The sequence below is a fragment of the Chinchilla lanigera genome, unplaced genomic scaffold (genome assembly GCF_000276665.1).
Source record: "Chinchilla lanigera isolate Chin_1 unplaced genomic scaffold, ChiLan1.0 scaffold00002, whole genome shotgun sequence".
Classification (NCBI taxonomy): Eukaryota; Metazoa; Chordata; class Mammalia; order Rodentia; family Chinchillidae; genus Chinchilla; species Chinchilla lanigera.
In genome coordinates this window covers 41440075-41464658 of record NW_004955403.1, presented here as the reverse complement: position 1 = coordinate 41464658, position 24584 = coordinate 41440075, and the positions used below count along the sequence as shown (strand labels likewise).

General features: G+C 39.2%; 1 protein-coding gene across 2 annotated transcripts in view; it reads right to left on the bottom strand.

Annotated features, from left to right (window-relative positions):
* Window positions 1–24584, bottom strand: part of March1 (membrane-associated ring finger (C3HC4) 1, E3 ubiquitin protein ligase) — a 297696-nt gene that overhangs the window by 20076 nt on the left and 253036 nt on the right. For both annotated transcript variants that reach the window (XM_013513527.1, XM_005373590.2), the window contains one exon: window positions 1199–1346. In XM_013513527.1, coding sequence (XP_013368981.1) covers window positions 1199–1346 — 148 coding nt within the window. The remainder of the gene's footprint in view (window positions 1–1198; window positions 1347–24584) is intronic.

Sequence of the window (24584 nt, the reverse complement as noted above, 5' to 3'; positions counted from 1 at the left end):
AAAAAAAAAGAAAAGGATAGTGGGACCTGTACCTCTGGCACCAGCTATTCTGTCTCTCCCCTTCCTTTTACTTTTTTTTTTGAACTGGGGATCAAACTCATAACCTTGCTCTTGCCAGGCAGGCACTGTGCCTCTGAGCTATATCCCCAGCCCCACTGCTTCCTTAAACATTAACCACGGTACCTGAGGTGGACCACACAACAACCCCTATTACTCCCCCAGCCTCTTCTGCATCCAGGATGCTAGGAGTCAGCCCCCAAAGGTGTGCAGTGCGGCCACCAGGAGAGCCAGCCTGAGTGGACCAGCCTCCTTCCTGCAGATGAATCCAAACACAGAGGCAACAAACCTTTCTCTCAAAATTCTGTCTTTCTTCTTGCTCTCTCACTCTCTCATCTTTTTCTGTTTTCAATTTTCATTTTTGGGGAGCAGATGGGTCACATATAAATGCTTTTCATGACACTACAAACTTACAACGTTACCACCTGGAAAAGTTCTCCTTTCGAATTCACCAGTTTCTAGCATGTGCGGGAATGTTCCTCACTGTTTTACCAGCTGTGAGTTGGCCTACTGGCTGAAGCCTATAGTGCCTGACGGGAAGAGAACTGTGTACCTTCAGAAATGAGTATTGGCAACATTTTATAGCCACCGTGCTTCCTATTTTTGCTTCTGTTTTAAATGATCTACCCATTTTAAATGTAAGACTCTATTGTGAAACATCTTTCTTGCACACTTAGCATCATCCTTTACAATCAAACTGGGCATGACTAATATTTTAACCATAGTGCTAACCCCGTCCATCAAAGTATGTGGTACTAAGAAGCTATACCATGTTCTTGACTAGCACATCCTCTTCATGTATTAAAAGAAGCAACAAGTAGAGTGAATGTAATAAAATTTAAAAACCTTCCCTTTTCACAACTGTTTGCCTTTTTAGATCAGGGAGAACCTGGTCCTTCTTCAGCTCCTGAAAAGCCTGAGGTGGTGGTGGAGGCCATCTATGTGTTTCTCCCTGTGAAGTTCTCTATGGACTTGATACATCTCACGTCTTGGCAATGGACCTCAGTGACTGTCAGGGTTAACTGCAAGCACTAGCTGTGGTTTAGGTGTCACATATGTGAACCCAAACTGGGGAAATAGCTGCCCTGTCCACCTGCATCACACCCCAACAGAGGAAAAGAGCAGGAAGACATATCCTTACCATTGTCATTGCCTTGCTTGATTTCCTCTGCTGTCCGATCTATCAGTACATACAAAGACCAAACCACACAAGTGATGGCGATGACATGGAAGGTGACCGAGCAGAATATTTTCCTCCTTTCACTCGTAGTCATCTGTAGTTTTTCCCACTGTAATCAGAAAGGAGTCATACACAACTGAATTGGTAACCAGAAAATTTTACTTGGATTTTGCTTCCCAAACATAGGCTACAAATGGAAGGACAGCATTGTGATTTTGCAACTTTAGATGACACTGTAATATTCAAATACATCTTTATGGTTGAAAAGAAATGAAGTCATAACCAACAGACTTAAGAGAAAACAAAAATAATTTCTTTTTCTCCAAAAGACTGAAATCCCGGTGTTTCTGTTTTGCCTGTCTTTGTCTCATTCTGTAATGTGAGGTAGTTGAAATGTTTTACAATTTTTAGAAAATGTTTCCCTTCTCAGTTTCTGCCTATCATTCCTTTGTGTTATTGGGTTATCAGTGGTAATGGGTAACATCTTTCTCGGATTATCGCATAAGAATGACACAATGTTTCATTCCTGAATATGTAAGCTCAGCAAGTGTTTGAATGGGTTGATTGATAACTGCGAGGGAGTCAACACTTTCTGTTCACGACTCTCTTAGAAAAACAAATTTTAAAATCTGGGAAATGGAAGGAAATCTGTCAAAGCCTCTTTCATAGTGGCCTTGATTTGTTTCAGCAAACAGAGTTGCAAATGCTCAGACGATCGCATTTCCTCTACTATGCTCCCTCAGAGAGCGGAGGTCTAGCTGTACGTTTGTGGAAGTAAGATTTATGTAAGGGACTGTTTTCCATACTTCAAAAGAACAGACCTCAAAATAAATTTTAACGTCCTTATAGCCACAATGCCACTTCATCTCCATGTTAGGTATTATGTCTTTATTTTTCTTTGGCCCACTGTGTTTCCATAGGAAAATCAAATCGTCATGATTTTACTAGAGATGAGCAGTCAGAGAACCATTTTTCACTTCTTCCTTTATTAGCAGGCTAATACTGTCACGGTTGACATTGTGCCTGACTAAAAACTGTTTTTTTGCCAACTTTCTCAGTGGAGGTGAATATTGACTACTTTTCACAAATGAGATGTTGGCAGATACACACTGAGGCATCCGACAATGGCCCTCTTTTCTTTTCCTTTATTTTTTGTTCATTGCTACCCAGAAGTCATAACAAACACAGCAAGTATCAACAGTCATTTTGCAACCTCCGAGGAAAAGTCTTATGAATTGGAGGAACCTCAGCCCAGTTAGCAACAGGTAATCTTTGGCCTTCCTGTTGAATGTGAGGAAAATAAATTTCTCTCATTAAACCCTGATTTCCAAGGTCTTTGCTACTTGGTGACCAATGTGATTCCTAGTAAGAAAATTAAAAAAAAAAACCTTTTTAGCCTCCCTCCCAGCCTTTGTGTTAATTTCCTATAATTAGATCCTATAACTTGATCCTATAATAAGATCCTATAGTTATCCTATAATCTATAAGTACAACACAATACTTAAAGTCTGAGCTTGATGATCCAGAGAGATTTTTGAACTTTTTCGAGTAAAAAGTTTTATTTATAAACTTTACAGTTCCTTTCTTCTTACTAGAAAACCATCTAATAATTTTCCTTATGAAAATCTATTTGAGTTAATTAACAATTTATAATTTTTCCTCTACTGTTCATTTTTTTCTCATCAAATAATGCCATACTTCTTCTACCAAGTGTAATAATGGAGAAATCTTAATAACGTGGCTAGGAAATACTTGGACATATCATTCAAGACTTTATTTTGGATTACTATTAGATTGAAAAGGTTTTAATGTTACTCTGACATTTATCAGTAGTTCCTATACTATCTGTGAAAGTTTGATTTTTAAAATCTTGATTTGGTACTGATTTATTGTAATGTTAGCTGAATAAACTGTATAATTATAGAATATAATTTGGCAATAGTATTTGGGGAATTAATAAATACAACTTGAATAGCTTCAATATTTAGTTTGACCAAAGAAAAGGTGCAAAATGGTACAGAAAAGCAGCTTTACATGTTCAGATTCCCAAAATGTTCCAGTGTATGAGGATACCTTCACTAACAAAATAGACCAAATAACTCTTAGTAGTTGCAAAGCTGGCTTTAAAGTCCCCTTAAAAATTGGGACTTCTTTTATTTAAGGATCCATTTGCTGAAATGACTGGGGCTATTCCTTAGATTTAATGAACCTCAAGTACAAAAATATCAGTGGAGCTGACAGAGATGAACAAAATAATTTGTAGAGGTACCTTCTAGTTCCAGACAATAGAAGTTCCAAGTTATCACTTCTAACTGACATTACGAGTGCTATTTTAGGAGGGAAATGCAGTGTGAGGGGACCATGAATTTACAAAGCCTTGCAGGAACCACTGAGAAGTTCTGTGGACACCAGGCAAATAAACATGGTGCCACAGCACCCTCTTCCTAGGAATCATGTTAGTGCATCTAACTTTCAGTAGGTGGCACCGGGGAAATCAAGGTCCATATGAATCAACTGTTCTTTCATACTGTTTGTTCAGGTTCTTTGCAAAGTTTCAATACATTTTGCAAAGCTTCACAGTGGGAAATAGAGGAAGAAGGAAAGGCTAAGACCCTTATTTTAACAAAGTTCTCATGAAAGTGCTGTAATTTAATATTTGTGATGTTGAAATTCAGTAGCAGCTTGCAAAAGTTGTGACAGGAAAGTGATAATCCATGAAAATTCACATAACATTTGGCTTCCTTGCCCAGCTTTATAAAGCATTGTGGGATTCGTGCCAGGCACACCGGGTGCCCCCAACAATGTGATCATTGTTACAGCTTTCTGGGGACTGCCAGGAGACCCTGTTGGGGTTCTCAAAGTCTGTTTCCCTAATCTGCAACAGCATTATGGAGCACTAATTAGAGTCGCAAATTCTTGATCTCTACTTCCGAGACTACTATGTTGGCTTTTCCCACAGGGAACACAGAAAATCCAATGGAACTGCTCACCTTTGCCTTGCCACTAGCAGAGGACCAGGGGCCCCTGCTTTTCCTCTTTAGTTCTACACCAAATATTCCGTCTTCAAGTCTCTCACTTCTAAGGAGACACATCTCTCTCCGAGGGGTCACAGGAAGTTCGCGGAAATGATCAGAAAGTGGCTCCTTCTCCCTCCCTCAAGGGTCGAGTAGACTACAGCACATCACCCAACTCCTTATAACTCTGGATCTTGCCAGCTTTCCTATCTGCCCTCTAGAAATCTTCAAGTTCTCTGTCCTACTTTGAAAATGGGTGTCAGCTAATGTTGGAGAACCCAATTACACAAAATCTTAACGCCCCCTCCACAAAAGGCCTGAAACTCGCATTAGGCTCTATAGTCCCTGAGATTGGACACTTATTTTATTGTTTTTGGCCTTTTGTTCTTTGCTAAAGCCCCTAAAGCAGTACTGGCAAAACTTTTAGAGACTAAGTACCAGACTACAACCCTAAAACTTATTCAGTTTTGGCAACGTGCTAAGTCTGCACTGAAACCTAAATAAACCTAAATACTAAAGTTATCGTTTAGAAGAAAACAACTCTACAATAATATCTTTTTTCTTAACAGAAAAATAAAATATTTGTGCATTAGATTTTCCATCGCTACTCTAAAGAATAGAAAGAATTGAATAGAAATCTATTATTTACTCAGAAATATACTACTAGAATTTTAAGAACAAATTTCTGAATTATAGTATAAATTGATGCAAATATTGTTTCTGCAAAATTTTCCATTTGCTCTCACTGAGCCAGACTTTGCATTACAGTGTCAGGTTTTTCTGAGTTAAATTACTTGCATATGTATTCTGCCTTAAAATATAAATTCAAAAACACTGCCTAATGAAAATGTTTTAAAAATATTTGTGGAAAGAAGACAGTTTATTTGCACAATGTTAAAATACACGAGGGAGGCAAAGGCACTTCTTTTTTCCTTGACACTGTTCCAGTACGTTTACTAGCTTTCAGTATCAGGGAATCTGCAGAATGACAGGACAAAGACCTAGCACTTGGTGGCACCTGGTCTCAACAGTAGCTAGGTCCAGCAATACAGGCTTTGCCTGTTGTTTCATCAATCCTGCATAAATGCAAGGCTATATTCTAACAGTTTAATTTTTTTTCTGAAGCAGCTTTTCATATTATGTTGGAGTTTTGCCACATTTGAGCAAAAAATACCTACAAGAGCAGTCTAAAGTGTATTACCTTATTTACACAGTTTCCTAAGATAGGTTGTGCTAGGGGATCGTAAGTAAACTCTTCAAAGGTTCTAGAAATTGTTGTCTTAAACAAGTTGCTAGAGGATCCATTCCTATAGAGCAGTAGTTCTCCAAGAGTATTTCCCCATGTCAGACCTGGGAACTTGTTAGAACTTCCAGTATTTCTGTCCCTAGGCATGGACACTCTGAAACCCTGAGAAAAACCAGTGTTCTGTTTCAGATAAGGAAAGACCCATGTGACATAGCGGGACCAGCCAATGCTGCAAAAATAGGATGCAGGATGGAGCCAGACAAAACTATAGCGGGACCAGCCAATGCTGCAAAAATAGGATGCAGGATGGAGCCAGACAAAACCATCTCCCACACAGAGGCTAACACGTAGATCTGATACTCACCCCCGGACATTCCTGTCCACCAGCGCCGTCTTGGTCTGACCTGCTCTGGACCCAAACCAGAACCAGCCCATAGAAGGAGAAAATGAAGGTGGAACCTATTTCCAAGAAATGCCCACCCCTTTTATGAATAATCCTTTGTTCCCTTTAAGATGTCATCTTCCCCAGAGCAAATCCTTAATAGAACCCTCAGCCTTTGTTCTGTTTTAGAAGCTGACTGTAGTGGTGTGTCCCACTTTTCCTAGTCCTTGGCCAAGAAAACAGTTTTGATTGCTGCTATACTGGTGCCAGGTTTCGTCCTAGAGCTTGCAATTCTGGAGGGAAAAAAGGACCCCATCTGGGGGCAATTTCAGGAGCATTTTGGGCCCCTCATCACATTTTGAATGGGAAATTCTGGCAGTAATCTAGATCTTAACAAAGACCCCAGATTATTTTTCTGCTTGTCGTCTGCCTTAAAAAAATAAAAATATCAGTGAGTGTGCTCCAAATAAAACTGTCTGGAGCTAGCTCACTGATCTCTAAAGCAAACTCCATCTTGAATTTATTTTTCACATTAATGTTCGGGTAACACGAATGCTTATTAAAATCTAACTGCATTAGTTACAATTTCAAATACTTTGGGAGATAACAAAACCACAGACTCTGGATGTTTATGAGGAATAACTCTTGAGATGTTAATGAACTGCCAAATTCATAGATATGCTCATGATAAATAATGTTCCTCCTACAAATGTATTTGAGTACAGTGGAAGAACATATGACCTCGAGTAGATCTTTAGTGAGATGGCTACAAACTTGGTAATTAGGAAGCACAAAAGTCATGTTGAGACACAGATACCAGGAAGCTGGTTTAACTTACTGATTAGTTGAGACACTATTAAACAAGAAGTGACTATGAAACAAACATCTGTAACAGAATTACAAATGTCTGTGGCAGTGGATTGCCTCTTTCTTACTAATGGTCAAAACCTCAGGCATTCTATCTGTGAATGAACAATCTAAGTGTCCCATAATTTTCTAGAATATCCCACCCCCAGTTGTCTTCTGCTTTGGGCCCACCAGTGATGGTTATTTGGCATCTTCTGTGCATGGCCTCATGAGGAGGGACATTACATTTTAAATCCTTATCCTTTCATTTCCTTATCTGTGCATGGGGATGAAAATAGCACGTACGCTTTAGGGTAAAGCTTCAATGATTTAATGCATCACATCCAACTAGGCTTTGGTTGTCCTTACCTTTCAGCTTACTGCATCAGGTTTCTAACATCTCTGAGGGAAGAAAATAGGATTTGTTCATGCAGAAGTAAGTCAGCCAATGCTCCCTTCCCCTACCCATCTATTTTTAAATGAGAAATAGATTTTCTGTGGATATTGAATCTCATAGCAGGATAATATGTTCTATTTTTAACTGTGGGAGTAAAGACAAGAAGGGTAAGTGGGTGAATTACTTTACATGTACTAGGTAGAATCTAGAAGACTGTGCAGGCATGGCTTCTTTTACTGTTAGGCAAGAAAAATATATCATGAGTTATAATAAATACCATGAGAATTTCTTATTCTTTTTGTATAATTTAAAATGTTAAGATTCATGTATCCCAAAGACATACTGCTCTGGTGACAGGTTTTACAAAGTATTAAAAACTGAATGAACTGAAAGTATTAATGTGAATGTGAGTTTTGTCTTCCATGAGATGTAGAACGTAACGGCACACTCACTGGCCCCAAGACAGATCCAGGGATGCTATCCCGACACACTTAGCTCTTGCAAAACCCATGAAGGTGTCTGAGAATGGATATGTGAAAGAAATGGCTCTTTTTCTCAAAACATAATTAATTTGGATTTCTACTCATGAGTATGCATAATGTTTACCTTTCAAAAATGTTTGAAGCTGATATAAAAGTACCAAGAAGAGGTCATTTTACAGTATTTATGGTACTGTTGAACTTGGAACAGCCCAACTGAACAGAAAAGGAGAGTTGTGATACCAGGAGAAATAGAACATATGACAAAAACTCAGCATTGTTGAAATGCCTTTTTCCAGATAAAGGAAAAATGCACTTGGTTAAATCAGTCATAGCAAAAATTTACTGCGATGTTGGTCACACTGGCTGACAAGGTGGGGAGCGCGTCCCTGAGAGCGGTGACTCAGTAGCTGTATGTTAGACACACAAGGTATAGGGCTGATGCAAGGAGAGGTGTCAAATGCCAGATGAGAAATGTCCCACATGCGAAGACGCCAGTAAAGTCAGAGGGCAACATTGCAGTGAGCGGAAGGGAGCAGTGAGAGTTGCGGTGGGAGCAGAAGGTCTGGGTGGGGGCGAGGAACGCATGTGCGGTGAGGTTGGCCAGGCAAAAAGTCGCACGTTCCAAAAGGCACTGGAGCGAATGACTGAGAATTCAGACCCTGGGGTAAGGCAGACCTGGAAGGAGAGGCTTGTCTGCCTTGGGGCAAGTAGTCACCCTTGCAGTGCTTCATTTTCCTTATTGGTAAAATCAGGAAGCAATAACATATCTTCTACAGGGTTGTTAGATTTATAGAAGACAATATACACAGCATACAGTGAGCTGGCACATAAATCCAGGACCCCTAGCTCATTTATGAAACACAGTTTCCTATCGAGCACTGATATTAGGTTCAGAGTGGACTTTAAAAAGTATTATTCTTTGAATTCCTTTAAAATGAGCAAACTCACTTCACCTGAGTCCCTACTGCCATCCGGTTTAAACCCAGCCTGCTTTATTCATTTATATCACCAGCTTTGTGCTGTTGGACACTTGCATTTGTGAATCTTGACATTGTTAGCATCAGTAAGTAAAGTTTTTCAGAGACATAGAAGCCATAAAGTGCAAAAGGAACACCCGAAACTTTGTGATGTTGAAAAGATCTGTGGAACTTAGTAGCCAAGGTGTAATGAGGGCCACCTAGCCCTGGCCAGCTGCTCAGATGGGAGCCGTGAGGCCTCTCCCAGCTGTTGTGTTGATGTACTAAAGTTTATTGGAAAGCTGGGGTGAAAATAACAATCATACAGGTGTAAGTGTTCTAAAGCATTACAACCAGTAAGTCCAAAGTTTTTTATTATTTTTGTAGAACATATCAGCTACACAGTTGTTCCTTGGTATCTGAGAGATTGGCCCCAAGATCTTCACACCTCAGTCCACAGATGTTCAAGTGCTTTAGAAAAAACAGCACAGTACTTGCATATAAAGAACAGGCAGATTGAATAGCTCTGCATGAGCTATAAAGCCTGTGTAAATGCCATGTAACAACTGCAATGCTCTATTGTTTAGGGAATGATAACAAGAAAAAAAAAGCCTGTGTGTTCAGTACAGATGATTTTTCCTGTACACTTTAGACCTAAAGTTGGATGACTCTCCTGGAGAAACCAAGGGTGTGGAGGAGTAACTGTTTCACATTAAGTCAACTTTATCATCGGGATTAAAATTCTCTACAAATATATGTTTGTTACATATATGTACTGTAGATGTAAAATATAGAGTTTGGTATTAGATTATTAAATAATTTTTCATACAAGTTTTTGGTCACCTCTTATTGTTTCATGTCCAAGTTTTTATGACAGGTAGAACTTCCTAAAAGTTTGGAACAAGATATTTGCAACATTAAAAAAGTAAAATTATCCACTAGAGGGAGCAGTGATATCACACATAAAGATGATTTACAAGGAAGCAAAAAGAGAAATGGAAAAGTGCCTGCTTTTATATATCTGTCATGAGGGAATACACAATGTGTACTACTTAGGGGTATCCATATTGTTGGCATAACAGTTAAGATGGCAAATTTCTAGACTCTGGCTTAGACACATATATCAGGGCAGGAGTCTAGGAATCTCTCTGTCTCTTTGAATCTCTCTGTTTCTCTCTGTCTCTGTCTTTCTTTGTCTCTCTGACTCTCTCTCTTTCCCTCTCTCTCTCTCCCTCTCTCTCTCTCTATCTGTCTCTCTCTTTTTCTCTGGATTACATTCAGGTAGCACTGAGCTACATTCCCAGCTCCTTTTAATATTTTTTTGATAGAGTATAGCTAAATTGCCTAGGCTGGCTTCAAACTTGCAATCCTCCTGCCTCAGCCTCCCCAATCACTGGGATTACAGACATATATACCATGCCTGGCAGAAACCTATATTCTTAAAAACTGCTAAAAGTGATTTTTATGTGTGATTACTACAATCATTTAAGAACACAAATTTGGTAAATATTTAACTAGCATATGCATTTAAACAAAGTTTCTTTAAAACATTTAACCAATACTTGGTTCGCTTCTTTTGGGGAGGTTCTGGTGAAAAATACTGTAAATTCTCTGGAAGAGGAAAGTTAGTGTGCTAGTACTTCAGTTGAAGCAGCAGAAAATCTGTGGTGTTGTGTATGAGGATATACGGCTATAGACCATCGCTTCCCAGAGAAAGGAATAACTGGATTATATTTCAGAAATTGGCAAAATCCCTCTTTCCCACAGAGTTAAGGCCTTGCCTCAGACTCTTGGCATCCACTGTACCATGTCCTTCCTGGGCTATCTGTTTCTCAGGCACACTTCTGAGCCATGGGCCTCCTTGTCTTCTCTTCCGTGAATTTCCACAGTTCCCGGGGTCTACCTAGACCAGGGGTCACTGTGCCTAAAATGAACACAGCCCAAGAGTTTAGGAGAGAATTTCCGTGTACTAAGCAGAATCACAGATCCTGAGAACGCTAGAAGAAAGACTTTTTCAAAGACCCAGCTTTACCCTCTCCTTTTCTGGTGAAAGAACCTGAGCCCCAGCATGCTGAACTGATTTGTTCAGGGTAATATAGTAAGTTATTAGTAGCTTATTTTCACCCAGCAGCTCATTCCTGAAACATCACAAGTGTTCCAGGTAGTGGAAAGCAAGATTCTTGCTCCCACGAAGTTTATTTTAGGGTCACAGTTGTAGAGTTTCGTATATTTGTTAGAATAGGGGATTCTATAATTGCACATCATCAAGAGAGAATAGGCTTTAATTTTATAATTGCGTCCATGTCCTTTCCAATTGCCTTTTATTCTAGGCCTGCCTGAAGAAATATGTGCTAGAATATTCCTGCAGGTGGCAGCAAAGAAAAAGCGAACTTTCTCCTTGGCCCTCTCCACTGCGCGCCCCACAGCCGAGCAAGTCAACTGACAACAGCTCATCAATACTTACTTTCATGGATCGAGAACATTCTTGCATCCTCTGTCCACCCTACTTTACCAATATGAACAGTGTGTGTAATTTGAATTATTGTCACTCTCATTTTTAACTTCAGTCGTTGAGCCACACAAAAATTTGAAATAATTCTCTTGATAAATTTATCTCGTGATAAATGTATGTATCACGCCCCCCAAAATAGCAGCCAATAAAACTTCAGTCTGTCTAAATGTCGTGTCATGTTTAGAGTATAACAGCCCTTTCAGATATAGTGTTCTAGTTGGTCTCTCGAAAATCAGGTTGTCATAATATGAAAAGCATGATGAAGTGGTTCAATATATTGGATTTGAATTTGTGTTTGACATTTGCAGATTCGGCCTTTGTTAAGAGATTTTTTCCTAAACAGAAGATGTGTTTTTCTTCTTCTTCTTCTTCTTCTTCTTCTTTTTTTTTTTTTGTTTTTTTAAAGATCGAATTCCTTTAGGGTTTCTAGTAGTGTATAAATTCTTCAAATTGTTTGCAGAATATTGTAGGTATTTACTTTTTTTCTGGGGGAGCGCTATGATTTTCCCTGGATTCTCACAGAGACCCGAGATATTTTCCAGAATAAATGCTCTTGCTTTAACCTTCTCTCTCTTGATTTGATATAATAGTGATATATCAAACTCGTAAATAAAGAAGCTCTGGGCCGAGGCACTGCTGGAGTTATACATAATCCTCACCAGCTGGAAATGAAACTTGTGTTTCAGAGACTCAGTTTGTTTGGAAACCAAGGATGACTTTGCAACCGCAAGTAGCGCGATCTCCTTGCGGGCAGTACTTCGGGAGGACTCCGTATTCCAAATGCTGATTCCCAGCCTGGGATGGGAGCGTATGTGAAATATTCCTTCTCATTTACATGGTACTATTCAACCCGTTCCAGTATTTAACTTTGTAAGAACAAAAACCCTGTTTCATCCACCAGCCACAAGTCAAATAGCAGGAAGTTGATTTGGATCAAAAAAAAAAAAAAAAAATCCAGGAAGCGGAATGGTGGTCAGGTCTCCCTGAAGTTCTGAGGACAGCAGTGTGATTTGTGTGGACCTCTGGCTTCATTTCCGGGAACAGTCCCTTAGGTGTGCACGCCCTCGGCGTGGAATTTCTTCAGACACGGGTGATAGTTTTACCATTAGACAACAGCCTCTAGTTTTCTTCTCAAAGTTTAAGAGTGAAGTGACCCTGTGAGAGACTCCTATTGTATTCCAAGGTTCCTGGGTAACAGCCGGTTATTTTCCTTTTCTCCCCCTTTAGGAATCTAATAAAAAATGGACTGGTTAGTCTCTTCCCTGGCTTGATTCCTAGCTATCTATTACCAGAATTATTATTTATTGATTATTTGATAATGAGCATCCCTGCAAATTTAGTTGTCTCTTTCAGTGAGAGTATAGAAATTAAACGCTAAGCCAATCTAAATGTTGTTCTAATCATTTGTTCTTATTAAAAAACAAAGAGGTAAAATAGAGCTATCTACTTTGATTTTTGTTTTTGTTGTTTTTGAAACAGGGTCCCACTATGTAGTAGAGGCCTTGAACTAGCTTATGTAGCTCAAAGCTGGCCTTCAACTCATGGTGGGCCTCCTGCCTCAGCCTCCCGAGTGCTGGGATTACAGGTGTGCGCTGCCAGCCCTCCTGGCGGAGTTATCCACATTGCAAATGAAGCAGGAATCTTTAATGTGTCCACAGCATTATCTTCTTTCTATTGTAGATCATAAAATTTTCCACCACTTGAGCTGAGTGTGATACAGGGGAAGAGGCAGTGGGGTCCTGGGCTTAGGTGGAGATATATACAGCTGTGCGGAGTGGAGACGGGGAGCCTGAGAAGACTGAATGGGTGCGCTCGCGGTGGAAGGGAACAGTGCCAGAGGGAGCTGGGCAGAGGCTGACCAACACCTTGGGTTGCCAGCTAAACGCAAGATTATGGGCTGGGCCGACATGGATGGTTTAATGTGCTGGGAGATGTAGACGATGTTCATCCCAGAATTCCTTCACAAGATCTGTCCAACCCTGGGCTCTCTGAAAGTGCTGCTCTGCCCATAGCAGGCCCCAGATGGAAGAAACTGGGCGCATGTATGGCCACTTCCACCCATCCGAAGACAACTCCCACTGTCTTTGCCAGAGGCACTGTCTGTGCAGTGGTATTTCTGTAACAGTGTATTACATTATTTGAAGATTAGTAGATCTTTAAGGGAAGCAGGGAAACTATGCAAAGTACTGTGTTTGTTATACAACTGTGTCATATTGCATCTATCCTAGGTAAAGCTCTTGTTTTGTCAGAATCTTGTTGCTTCACTTGATCTTAGCCAAAAGAGTCTTATTGTTTCTGTATTTGTGTCCTCCACCACGCCCATCTCGGCTGACACAGGTATGCCTGCCAGGTTACCATGGAGGGTCATACTTCAATAAAGATACCAAGGATGGAAGAAGGAAAAAAAGGAAGGACGGAAGGAAGGAAAAAAAGGGACAAAAGAAAATAATTTTGTTCCAAAGAAATTTCTTTGTGATCACTTGTGGCCGAAAGCAGGACGAGAAGGGGCGTGAGTGTAAGCGGACCTCTTCTGACTGAGTCCTGGGAAGTGTATCTGCTGTTCCGAGAAAAAGGGGGATGGAGGAGGTGAGGGAGTTGGGGAGGAGCTGGAGAGCAGGTGGGAAGCTATGGCTCCTGGACAGATTTCCCTCTGCTTCTGAACTCAGCAGATGATGGGGTGAGGGGGTTTGGGTGTGAGATCTACAGAGTGACTAATCTTTGACTCAGATTGACAAGAACAGATGAAGGACAGCCAGTATAAACAGAGCATAAGGAAATACAGAAAACAAGCCGCAAGGATTTGCAGAAAACAGATAACGGAAGTGGAAGTCCCAGACCCTGGTTATGAAATGGGCTAAGTTTAAGCTCATCTAGCAGGAAGGCAAAAGGGCCTTTGTGTTATGAGGACTGTAGAAAGGTTGTTCTTAATAGCTGCGAGGAGGAAACTAGAGAGAGGGTGGCCAGCTCACTACCCCTACAAGAGCGCAGGGGAGGAAATGGACTGGTGTCTTAACAGCACGTCTACTATATTAAATACGACTTCTACTTTGGAGGACAGTGATGCTCCCATGGGTAAATTCCCTCAACTTCCTGTCCTCAGACAAAACACATATTTATAGCCGCCTCACACCCTTCTCACTTCCTTTCTTCTTATGTAAGAGGACAAAATGTCCTTTTACCATCCAAAGTAACAATTCCCAGTGATTCTCGGCCCGTCAACTACATCTTTTCATAGATTTTAACTTTCTCTCTCTCTCTCTCTGTAGCCCTTTTCCTTTTGATATGAAAACTTGCTTCTGTCTCTCCCAGCTTTTATTTTGCAAGACATTATTTCAATTAACGGCTTGTTCATTGCTGGAAATTTATAACATATGGAAAAGTAAAATAGATAAACTCCTCCCTAATCTTATTTGCAAAGTAGGTCTTCAAATTTTTCTTTATATGTACATATTATATATTGGCATGTAAGCAATGAGACCATTTTAAAATGGGAAACTAATTCTTTGGTATTTATATTTGTTTGGAGCACTTGCATAATGGAGTAGAGAGATGGGGGAGTGGTTGATGATCAGTAAAGTAGAAAGAGAGGTGCCTTTGAACTAAAAAGAGGACAGAGAAGGGAGGGAGAAGAAGAAATCTATGCAGGTGGGAGCCTGCATAAGAATAATGAGAAGATATCCAAGCACAGTGCTTTATTCCTTCATTGCTCAGGGAGAACTTGGAAAGTACGTCTAACAAAGGGCCACTTGGAGAGGCATTGCTTAAGAGACAGGAGACAGGGCTGGAGAGGTAGCACTTGCCTGGGATGAGTGAGCCTCTGGGTTAAGGCCCATTCTACACAGATCAAAACAAAACTTGCAGCCACACAGAGCTTGGGTCACCCCCCAGAGACCATCTATCATTTTCTTAGGACCAGCTCACCATCTGTGAGATTTGTGTCCTATGCCTACCACTCCTCCCATCGGTGGAGCCCAGGAAGACTTGAATTTATCTGTATCTGTTGTTCGCTCCTACCCAGTTGGAGTGTCCCCTTCCATGTCCCCTTTTCAGAGCATCTGTACAAACAGAATGTTCTCCAAACTTGTATGCCAAGGACAGTGGTTTCTAATGGAGAAAAACTTCTACTTTATGGTGGAGTAGAAGCTAGAAGGCAGAACTGAAAAACTGCGAGCCACCTACCCCACTTTTCTGTGGACACAGTTGTCAAAATAACTTCATTGAGACACAGCTGTCATGTTTGCTGTACATAGTGTCATGCTACACATATTTGATTTTGACATATGTTATACACCTGAGAGACAATCGCCACCATCAGAAATGTGAGCCTGTCGCCTCCCTAACATTACACATTTTGCAGTTTTGTCCATCCAGTCTTTCTCATCCATCTCTAGGTGCTATGCTTTCTGTCACTGTGGATTAGAATGCATTTTATAGAGTTTTTGTATACATGATTACATAGTAATCATTTTATAGAGTTTTTGTATACATGATTACATTGCATGTTCTTTTCCTCAGCAAAATTATCTTGACATTTGTCTGTGTTGTATTATGGATCCATGTACACTTCTTTTTTGCCAAATTTTCAAATAGTATTCCATTGTATGACTATGCCACAATTTATTAATTCATCTGTTTATAAATATATGTTTTCTTCTTTAGTTTGGGCATATTGAAAATACAGATTCTATGACAACTTTTTATAAGAATATTTCATGTACAACTTTTTATAAGAATATTTTTATTTCTGTTGATTAAATATCTATGAGCAGAAGAGTTGGATTCTATGCAAAGTGTACGTTTAACTCTTTGAAGATCTGTTGCATTGATGTCCAGAGCGGTTGTATGATTATATATTTCCTTCAGTAATGTGTCAAAGTTTCAGTTCTAGTTTCTCCCCAGCTCTTGGTATGCTCCTTCTTTTTAGCATCAGCCATGCTATTTTTTCTTTTGTTTTTTGTTTTTTTTTTTCTCTGGTACCGGGAACCGAACTCATGACCTTGCCCTTGCTGGGCAGGCGCTTTGCCACTGAGCTAAATCACCAGCCCCCAGCCATGCTATTTCACTGGCCATTCTTCTTTATGTGCAGTGGTATATCATTGTGGCTTTATTTGCTTTCTCTAATGGGTAATTATGTTGACATCTTTTTATGTGATTACTTACCATCCGTATATCCTCCTTGCTGACATGTCTGGTTAAAGTTTCCTACCAGTGCTTATGTATTGCTTGTTTGCTTTCTTACTGTTGAACTTTCAGATTTCTTTATGAGGGATACAAGTTCTTTATCAGTTAGTGTCTTGCTTATTTATTATTTATTTTTTGTCCTGTTAATACTTACTCATTGGTTGTTTTGTTAAAGTTTCTTGTCAACACTTTTTTTTTTTAATTTTTTTTTATTTTTTGGTTTTTTGGTTTTTCTCCGGTACCAGGAACCGAACTCACGACCTTGCGCTTGCCAGGCAGGCGCTTTTGCCGCTGAGCTAAATCCCCAGCCCCTGTCAACACTTTTTTATTGGTTGTTCATTTTCTTATGTTGAAATTTCAGATTTTTTCCTTTATGTGGGATACAAGTACTTCACCAGTTACATAATTTGGAAATATTACTTTCCAAAATATGGCCTGCCATGTCACTATCTTAATATTTGGAGAGCAGATGTTTTTAATTTTGACAAAGTCCAATATATGAATCTGTTGTTTTATGTATATTGCTTTTGGTGTCACATCGAATAATTGCTGCATAGCTCAGAATCATACAGGATTTCTCTTCTGTGCTCTTGTGAAAGTGATATAATTTTAGCCTTTATATTCATAGGCTACATTTGGAGTTAATTTTTGTGTATGGAGTGATTTAGGGATCATAATTTATATTATTACATTTATTAAAAAATCTTATTGAATTATTTTTTATTTCTTATCAAAAATAAATTGACTGTATAAGTCTCTTTCTGGACCCACTGATTATTTATTAGTCTTGACAACTATACTATATACTTTATTTCTTGTGGCTTTATATCTTTCAATTGGTCATTATTATTCCTTCAGTTTTGTTCTTTATTTTCAAAGTTGGTTTGTTTGTTCCAGTTCTTTTATATTTCATTTGAATTTTATAATTAGCTTGATAATTTATTTAAAAATTCCTGCTGGGAAATTTATCAGTATTGCACTGAGTCTGTAGATCAATTGAGGGGGAGAATTTGAGCTCTTCTCAACATTGACATGTCCAACCCATTAATGTAGGGTAGCTCTCCACTTACATGGGTCTTATCTTCTCTCAGTGACATTTTGATAGTTTCAATCTACAGGTCCTATACATCTCCTATCATATTTATTCCTAAGAATTTAATAATTGGAATGCTATGAAAATGGTATTTTAAAATTCTACTTTACAATTTTTTGATTCTTGTGTATGGAAATACATTTCCCTTGTTATGTTGAGCTTGTATCCTGCAATTTTGCTAAATTTATTCATTAGTCTAGTAACTTTTTTATAGGCTCCATCAAATTTTCTCCACAATCACGTAATCCATGAATAAATAACATTCTACTTAATTCTTTCTGATCTGAGTTTTTCTTTTCTTTTCTTCTTTCTTGATTACACTATCTAAACCCTTCAGTACCATGTTGAGTTACAGATTTCTTTTTAAATTAAAAAAGACACTGCACCAGCCTAGTTCAATTTTAACAGTTTTTTGAACTTAGCAATATATCATGAGCCTCACTGTATTTCATTTTTTTTTTTTTACAATACTGAGCATCAAACCTAAGGATGTTTCACCACTGAGCTATATGTCCGGCCATTTATTATTAATTAATTAATTTATTTATTTATTTAAGTGTCTTGCTAAGTTATCCAGGCTGGACTCAAACTTACAATCCTCCTGCCTCAGTCTTCCAAGTAGCTGGCATGAAAGGCGTGCACCCCTACACTCAGCGCTGTATTCCATTCTTTTTTTTTTTTTTTTGGTTTTTCTCCGGTACCGGGAACCGAACTCACGACCTTGCGCTTGCCAGGCAGGCGCTTTGCCACTGAGCTAAATCCCCAGCCCCTGTATTCCATTCTTAATGGTGGCATTTACATTGCCAAATGGTTGGACTGAAATCTACCTTACCAGACACCGTGAGAAATGTGCTTGTTTTCACTGTCGTATCTAAATATTCCTTGCCTATCTCAAAGCCTTACAGGTTTCCTGTCATCTTCCTCTAGAGAGGTTACTGTGCTTCTCTCACATTTCCCGCTGTCTTGAGCCCTAGCAGCACCTCGGTAACTCACCTCTGAGCATGGGTCCTCTCCCTCAGCTTCCACATTAGTGCAGCTGTCCCTGTTTCTGAATTTTGTGCCCTCTCACTCACCTGGACAATTCACTGAGCACATACTGCCATGGAGTGGTGCTTGAAAAATACAGACATAGTCATCCTTCATTTAATTGTCCTAACTTCCCTCCAGTTTCCCTCTGGACAAGGCTGAAATTCTTTAGCAAAGCATTCTGTACAATCAGGTTCTTGCTTTCAGTATTAATAATAATAGTAACACGAATACATTTATATTGTTAGTCTAATTTTCACTACCTCTCTTTGATGGACATCTTATTCTTACCTCTATTATAGATGAGAGGAAAGAGGTTAAAGAACTTGCCTGTGGATGCCTTTCTCTTTTGTAAAGCTACCTGCTTTCAGTTTGTGAATTGTACTTTCTCTGTCCACTTAAATGTACTATTTTCTTGTCTAGAATGTCCTCAACTCTCTATGTCACTGGGAACCACGTGGTCACCTCTCACCCCAGTTTTAAATACTGCTCCTGCAAGGAGCCTTTCCTAGCTGACCCCGGAAAGAAAGATTCCTCCTTAGTCTGAACCATGGCGGCAGTGTCCAACGGCGTTTACAGTGATCACCTTGAACATAGCATTGACTTCAGCTTGTGTTCAGCTTTTTTTTTTCTGTACCGGGAATTGAACTCAGGACCTAGCATTTGCCAAGCAGGAACTTCCGCTGAGCTATATCCCCAGCCCTTGAGTACAGCTTTATCATGTCAAAACCAAGAAGATCTCAGATATTCTCTAAACCCTTCCAGGCTTCAGTTTTCTCCTTTGTGACACTGTGATAAGAAATTCTCGGGTGGATTAAATGGGATTACGTGTAGTACAGTGTGTGGCACTAGCAAGCAATCAGTAACCTCTGATTACTGTGGCCATTGACACAGTGCATCTTGATGTACAGTTGTTCTTGTAAGAGATTGCACCATCCACTGAATTTACTTAATGCTATCCCAGGAGGATCCTTTCCTTAGGATCTAGACCTGATATCCTGGGTATTTAAAAAAAAAAAAATTCTGTTTATATAGTATAAATCATTTAATTGATCATGCTCTGCTCTTTGATTTACAAAAGTTTTAGAAGCAAATTAACTCTTTCTAACTATGCACAGGACCTAGGGTACCTATCTTAATTATGCTTACCTTTTACATTTATTTCATTATTTTTCTTTTACCCCAACCTTCTGAGTCCTAACTTTTTGGCATGCATTTCTTTCATAAACAGGCTTAAATCTTTTGTGCATTGTGATGGAGAGCTAATAGCTTTTGAGCAGTACAACAGGAGAGGGCTGAGAAAGCTTCTTTAGACTCCCTGACATTTAAATGCCTGATCTGTCAAATCCCAGTAATGGAAAGAAAATAATGCCCATTTTTCAAAAGCGGATATGATAATTTGTACTATTTTATGTAGATAAAAACTTTTGGTTTATTGAAATGAGAATGGCAGCTGAAAGGAGCTATGATATGTTTTATCTAATAAATGTGTAACAAGAAAATGCTCTGAAACGTTAAGTCTCATACAGAAACTTCATTTAAAGCCACACATTTGCATTCTGAAACCTTTGGGAATTGTGAAATGAAACATGACGGACTTTTATGCATTCAGATTCCAAGCAAAAATGTAAGGGGAAAGAAGTGTTACAAATATTTGAAAAACTAACTGGAAACTCAAACCAACAGCCCTGGGTGATTGACTAAAAATTATTTGGAATTACTATGTAAAGTAACTATAGCCTGTGAGGTATTCTGCCAGATTTAGTTCTAAAAAGAAACCATTAAGTTGTCAAATCTCAATGAGAATCTTAACGAAAGGCAGACTTTTCTGTTAATAATGATCCAGCAAAAGTCTCAGTATATTTCTTACTATTCTTTCATCAGGATTTTCCATTAAAACAACCACTCTGCAGCCCCGACCTCTGGGAAACACTTTCTTCCCATGACGTCAGCCATTGGATTCAAGTGTGATATTTTAGCATCTCAGAGATTTGTCAAATCACCCCACTTACATAGGAAGAACTCTCAACACTGGGCCTGGACTCTTAAAAAATATACAACAAGTGAGTGATATTAATCCCAGAAAATACTTTGCTTTTCAGAGATTCAATTTCACAAGCTAAGAAAAAGTTGTTGATTGCAATTAACTTACATAGAAATTAGTCAAAATATGCCAAAATTGTTACTGCAGCTTCACAAAAATGTCACTGCCTCTGGTAGACAGCCTAGCTTTGCCTGGGAATAAAGAGGCAGGGTATAAATGCTATGGGATTATTTTACATTTAATGCTTTATTATACACATTATCCCCAAGTCAAATTCTTTCAGTGTAAGACATGATATCTCATAAAAAAGTAACAGGTTTGTGCATACAAGGGACGTGTTTGACCCTGAATATTATAAGCAAGGATTGTGATTCCAGGTTTGCAACACTGAAAATGGTTTTCTAGAGGGGAGAAAATAGTGAAGTTGGTTGCCTTGGCAACACGGGATGGCTGCATGAAGAAATCCCTGGCAATGCAGGACCTTCTTCTAGTATGTCAAGACTGTAAACTATTTACCAAATTAGGTTAAAAGAAAACTAACCCCAAAGCAAGACAGCGTTACCTGCTCTGAAATATTAGTTCACACCTTTTGCCATGAATCTTGTTAGAAAAGAGATGGAAAAATCTAGGTGGACAAGATGGTGCGGAGAGGAGGGAAGATATATTTTGTACTTCAGTCTGCACCCCTCTCCTCTAACTCCACATATGCCCAGGAGGAATCCAGGAGTTCCTGCCTACTTTCAGAGCATTTATTCTACTAAGAAAAATGTCCCTTGCCCTGATTCTGTTCTTTTTAAAATTTTTTTTGGTATCAGGAATCGAACTCACGACCTTGTGCTTGTGAGGCAGGTGCTTCTGTCACTGAGCTATATTCGCGGCCCTCTGTTGATTTTCTTATCAGTCTCCCACATAGTTTCTCCTTGAGGAATATCATTTATGTCTATTGCATATTCTTAAATAATAATGCTAAGTAAGCATTAACCACAACAAAGTTAGCATTCGTTACATAGAAAACAAAATATGTTAACACATATGCCCTCCAATGCAATTGTCCTGGCAGGACAGAGGACAGATTTATTCATAAAGTAATAAGCCTCGAAGACAAAGCCTGTTATTGAAAATCTACATTATTGAGCAAATTTGCTTCCTTCCCCAGGAGCACCTCCATGCGCTACTATTCAATGTTTACAATTTGATGCTTTGCTTCTGAAAATCACCACAAAGTGCTTTTGAATTGGAGTTTGGGTTTTCTTTTTTAAAATGTTTTTTTTTTAAGGTAATAGAGCTATGCTTTTCTGTGGCTTAAACTGCATATGAGTTTTGTTTTCAACATAGTTTCATACTGTGATTCATCAGTGGCGAACCCTGAGTGAAGGAGCCGTACTGTGTACCTGGGCTGCCCTTTGACTTTTTTTTTTCTTTCCTAGCTTTAAGATTGTGGAAATGAATTAGGACCAGAGGGACACATATCAAGAGAAAAGGAACTTCCTCAGTAATAACAAAGTTGAGGAGCACTACTAGGGCAAGCTTCTGTGAGCGCAGATAACATAAATCTGCAGACAGTGACAGTTCCAGTATATACAGCCCAAAATAACCCAGCACCCTGTGCTGCTGACTGCAAAAGCTCAGAACAAACCAAGTTTTTGTTCAGACTGAGTTTTATATTCTTTGTTCTGGTTCATTAATACCTAATGGATGGACACACCAGCTCCGTTAAAGACCAGAGTTTCTTACTGGGCTTATGTCTGGTGGAGGCAGAAGCCATCACCTAAAGCTTATGAATAATTCAGAGGGTACCAATGTAGTGTGGAGGTTACAGCAGAGTATTCACTTGACTAGCTCTGGAAGCCATCTTGGTTTGGCGGAGCACACTTCTGGGTATGTCTCGGTGGATCATGGAACCTTGGCCTTGGGAGTTTATGTCTGGTCCCTCTGGCACTCTTCCCTTCTTCTTCTGGGTTGCCATGAAGTAAATAGCCTTGGCTCATCATACCCTTTTGCCATGTTGTTTCTGCCTTGGAGCCAGCTGACCGTGGACTCAATGCCATTAAAATGTAAGCCAAATTAAACCTCTTCTTTGAGTGGTGGGTGTCAGTTATTGCATCCAGAGATGGGAAAGCTAACACATACAGTATCAACAATGACTCTTGGACTCTATGACAGGCAGAGAAAGAGGCACTTATCTGAGAAGCATGCCTGAGAAGTAATCCTGGAGAATTCCTGATTTAATCCTAAAGAACAGCATTTCTCACTTAATCAAGACAAGAATGTAGAACATAAAGCTGTAATTTTTCCAAAATATTTGACCAAATTGACACCCTCACCAACACAACATCCTCCCATGAAAACAGCCTTCAAGGCCTTAGGGAACAGGCATTTAAGAAGTCAGAACTAATCTGTATGCCAGTGGCTCTATTTCTCAGAGCTAGTGGGCCTTCTGTCTACTTTGTGCCATCACAAATGGGTCAATTGCGCTTTGGAGCTGTTTGGGTGAAACTGTTGAGTCTGTGTTGTGTACTGACATTGAAGAATCTCTCTATTTTAGAGAATAAAGAAGGTATTATCTAAACAAAATGTGCAGCTAGCTAGAAGTAACAGACAAAACACAAAAGAAATTTAGGTTCTGTTCTGTGTACAAATTTAAACAAAATAGTGAATAGTGTTTGAGTCTTAGATCCCCTTGCTACTTATAAAATAAAAAGTTAGATTTCACAGTCTCCGACCTTTTTTCTTTATAACCTGTTTTCTTTTTCGAGTTAAGTGGAACGGGAACAGAAAAGTCAAGTCTCTGGGTCAGCCTTTATTTGCCCCTCATTAGACTTCTCAGAGTGTGTGAGCATTTATCTCTTTTTTCTTATTTTGTTATTTAACATGTTAATCTTCTTTTGATAGTCCTGGGAATTGAGCCTAGGGTACTGTGTGTGCTTTATCACTGAGCTATATCCACAACCCAACACTTCTGAAGTAAACTTTTAATTTTTAAATAATTTTATGTTTATAGGCTATTTCTAGAAAAAATAGAGGTCACATACGCCCATCACCCAGTTTTCCCTAACGTAAACATTTTATATGATCACAATACATTTGCTAAAACTAAGAGAACAACATTAGTAAGTGAAGAGCTCAGTATTAAATATTGATCGACTAAGAACAGAAATGGGAGCTTGCCACCACATTGATGGCAAAGGGCTGGGAGCGACAATACGATCGTGATGTTATAAGACCTCATAGTTTACAAGGTGGTTTTAGTTTCATCATTTTAGTTTTCAGTTCAGTCTCAAAAGCTGACAGAGTAAGGACTAGGGTCATCTTTCCACCTTTTTCTTCATTATTGATTGGGAAGGGCACTGTCTCAGGCCGTAGGATTCACCTAAAGCCACAGAGCAAATGCATGAGGGGTTTAAATTCAGTTCTTTCCACTGCGTTACATGGTATTCCATTCTGCAAACACTGGCAGAGATATACGGACACTTCTACCCCACAGAGATGATGTACTCGTGACTTGCATGGGCTGAATCTAAGCTTCAGACCTCTTTTGTTTTTTGGCCTGAATACTGTTTACATTTGAGTAGATTATTAGTATTTTAAAACTTGAAAGAGATTAAATGAAATATAAAATTTGGCCTTCCTTTGAAAAAGTCATCCATCTGGCCCTATTACTCCCATTAGATTAGCGGGCATGTCTGTGTCAGAATGCCAAGGTCCTCACCACACCTTATCACAGCCCCGTACTATGTTACTGGCTATTTATCACCATGCAACTAGACTGCTTTAGTCTCTTATGTTACTTATCTAGTTCCTAAAGTAAATTACCTATGGGGCCGAGCAGCTCTCCACAGACGCAGTAATTTTTCCCAGCCAATTTGAACAAGTTATCTTTGTGCATCTCTCTAGCCCCGATTCCCTACACTCATTCAACAACTTTTTCATCTTAATTTTCTTTACTAAAATATTTCCCTAATGGAATAGAGAGGAGGCTATGAAATTGAAGATTTCTTCACCTAAGAGTTCCTAGAAACTTGCCTTGAATTATAATTTCATAGTTGGAATTGAATTTGCCCTGCCTAGAATTACTAGAATTATCCTTGATGCCATTTTCAACTCTATTTCAAGGTACTACAACCAACTCATTTTCAAACCCCCTACCTCCTTCCTTACCTGGCCAGAA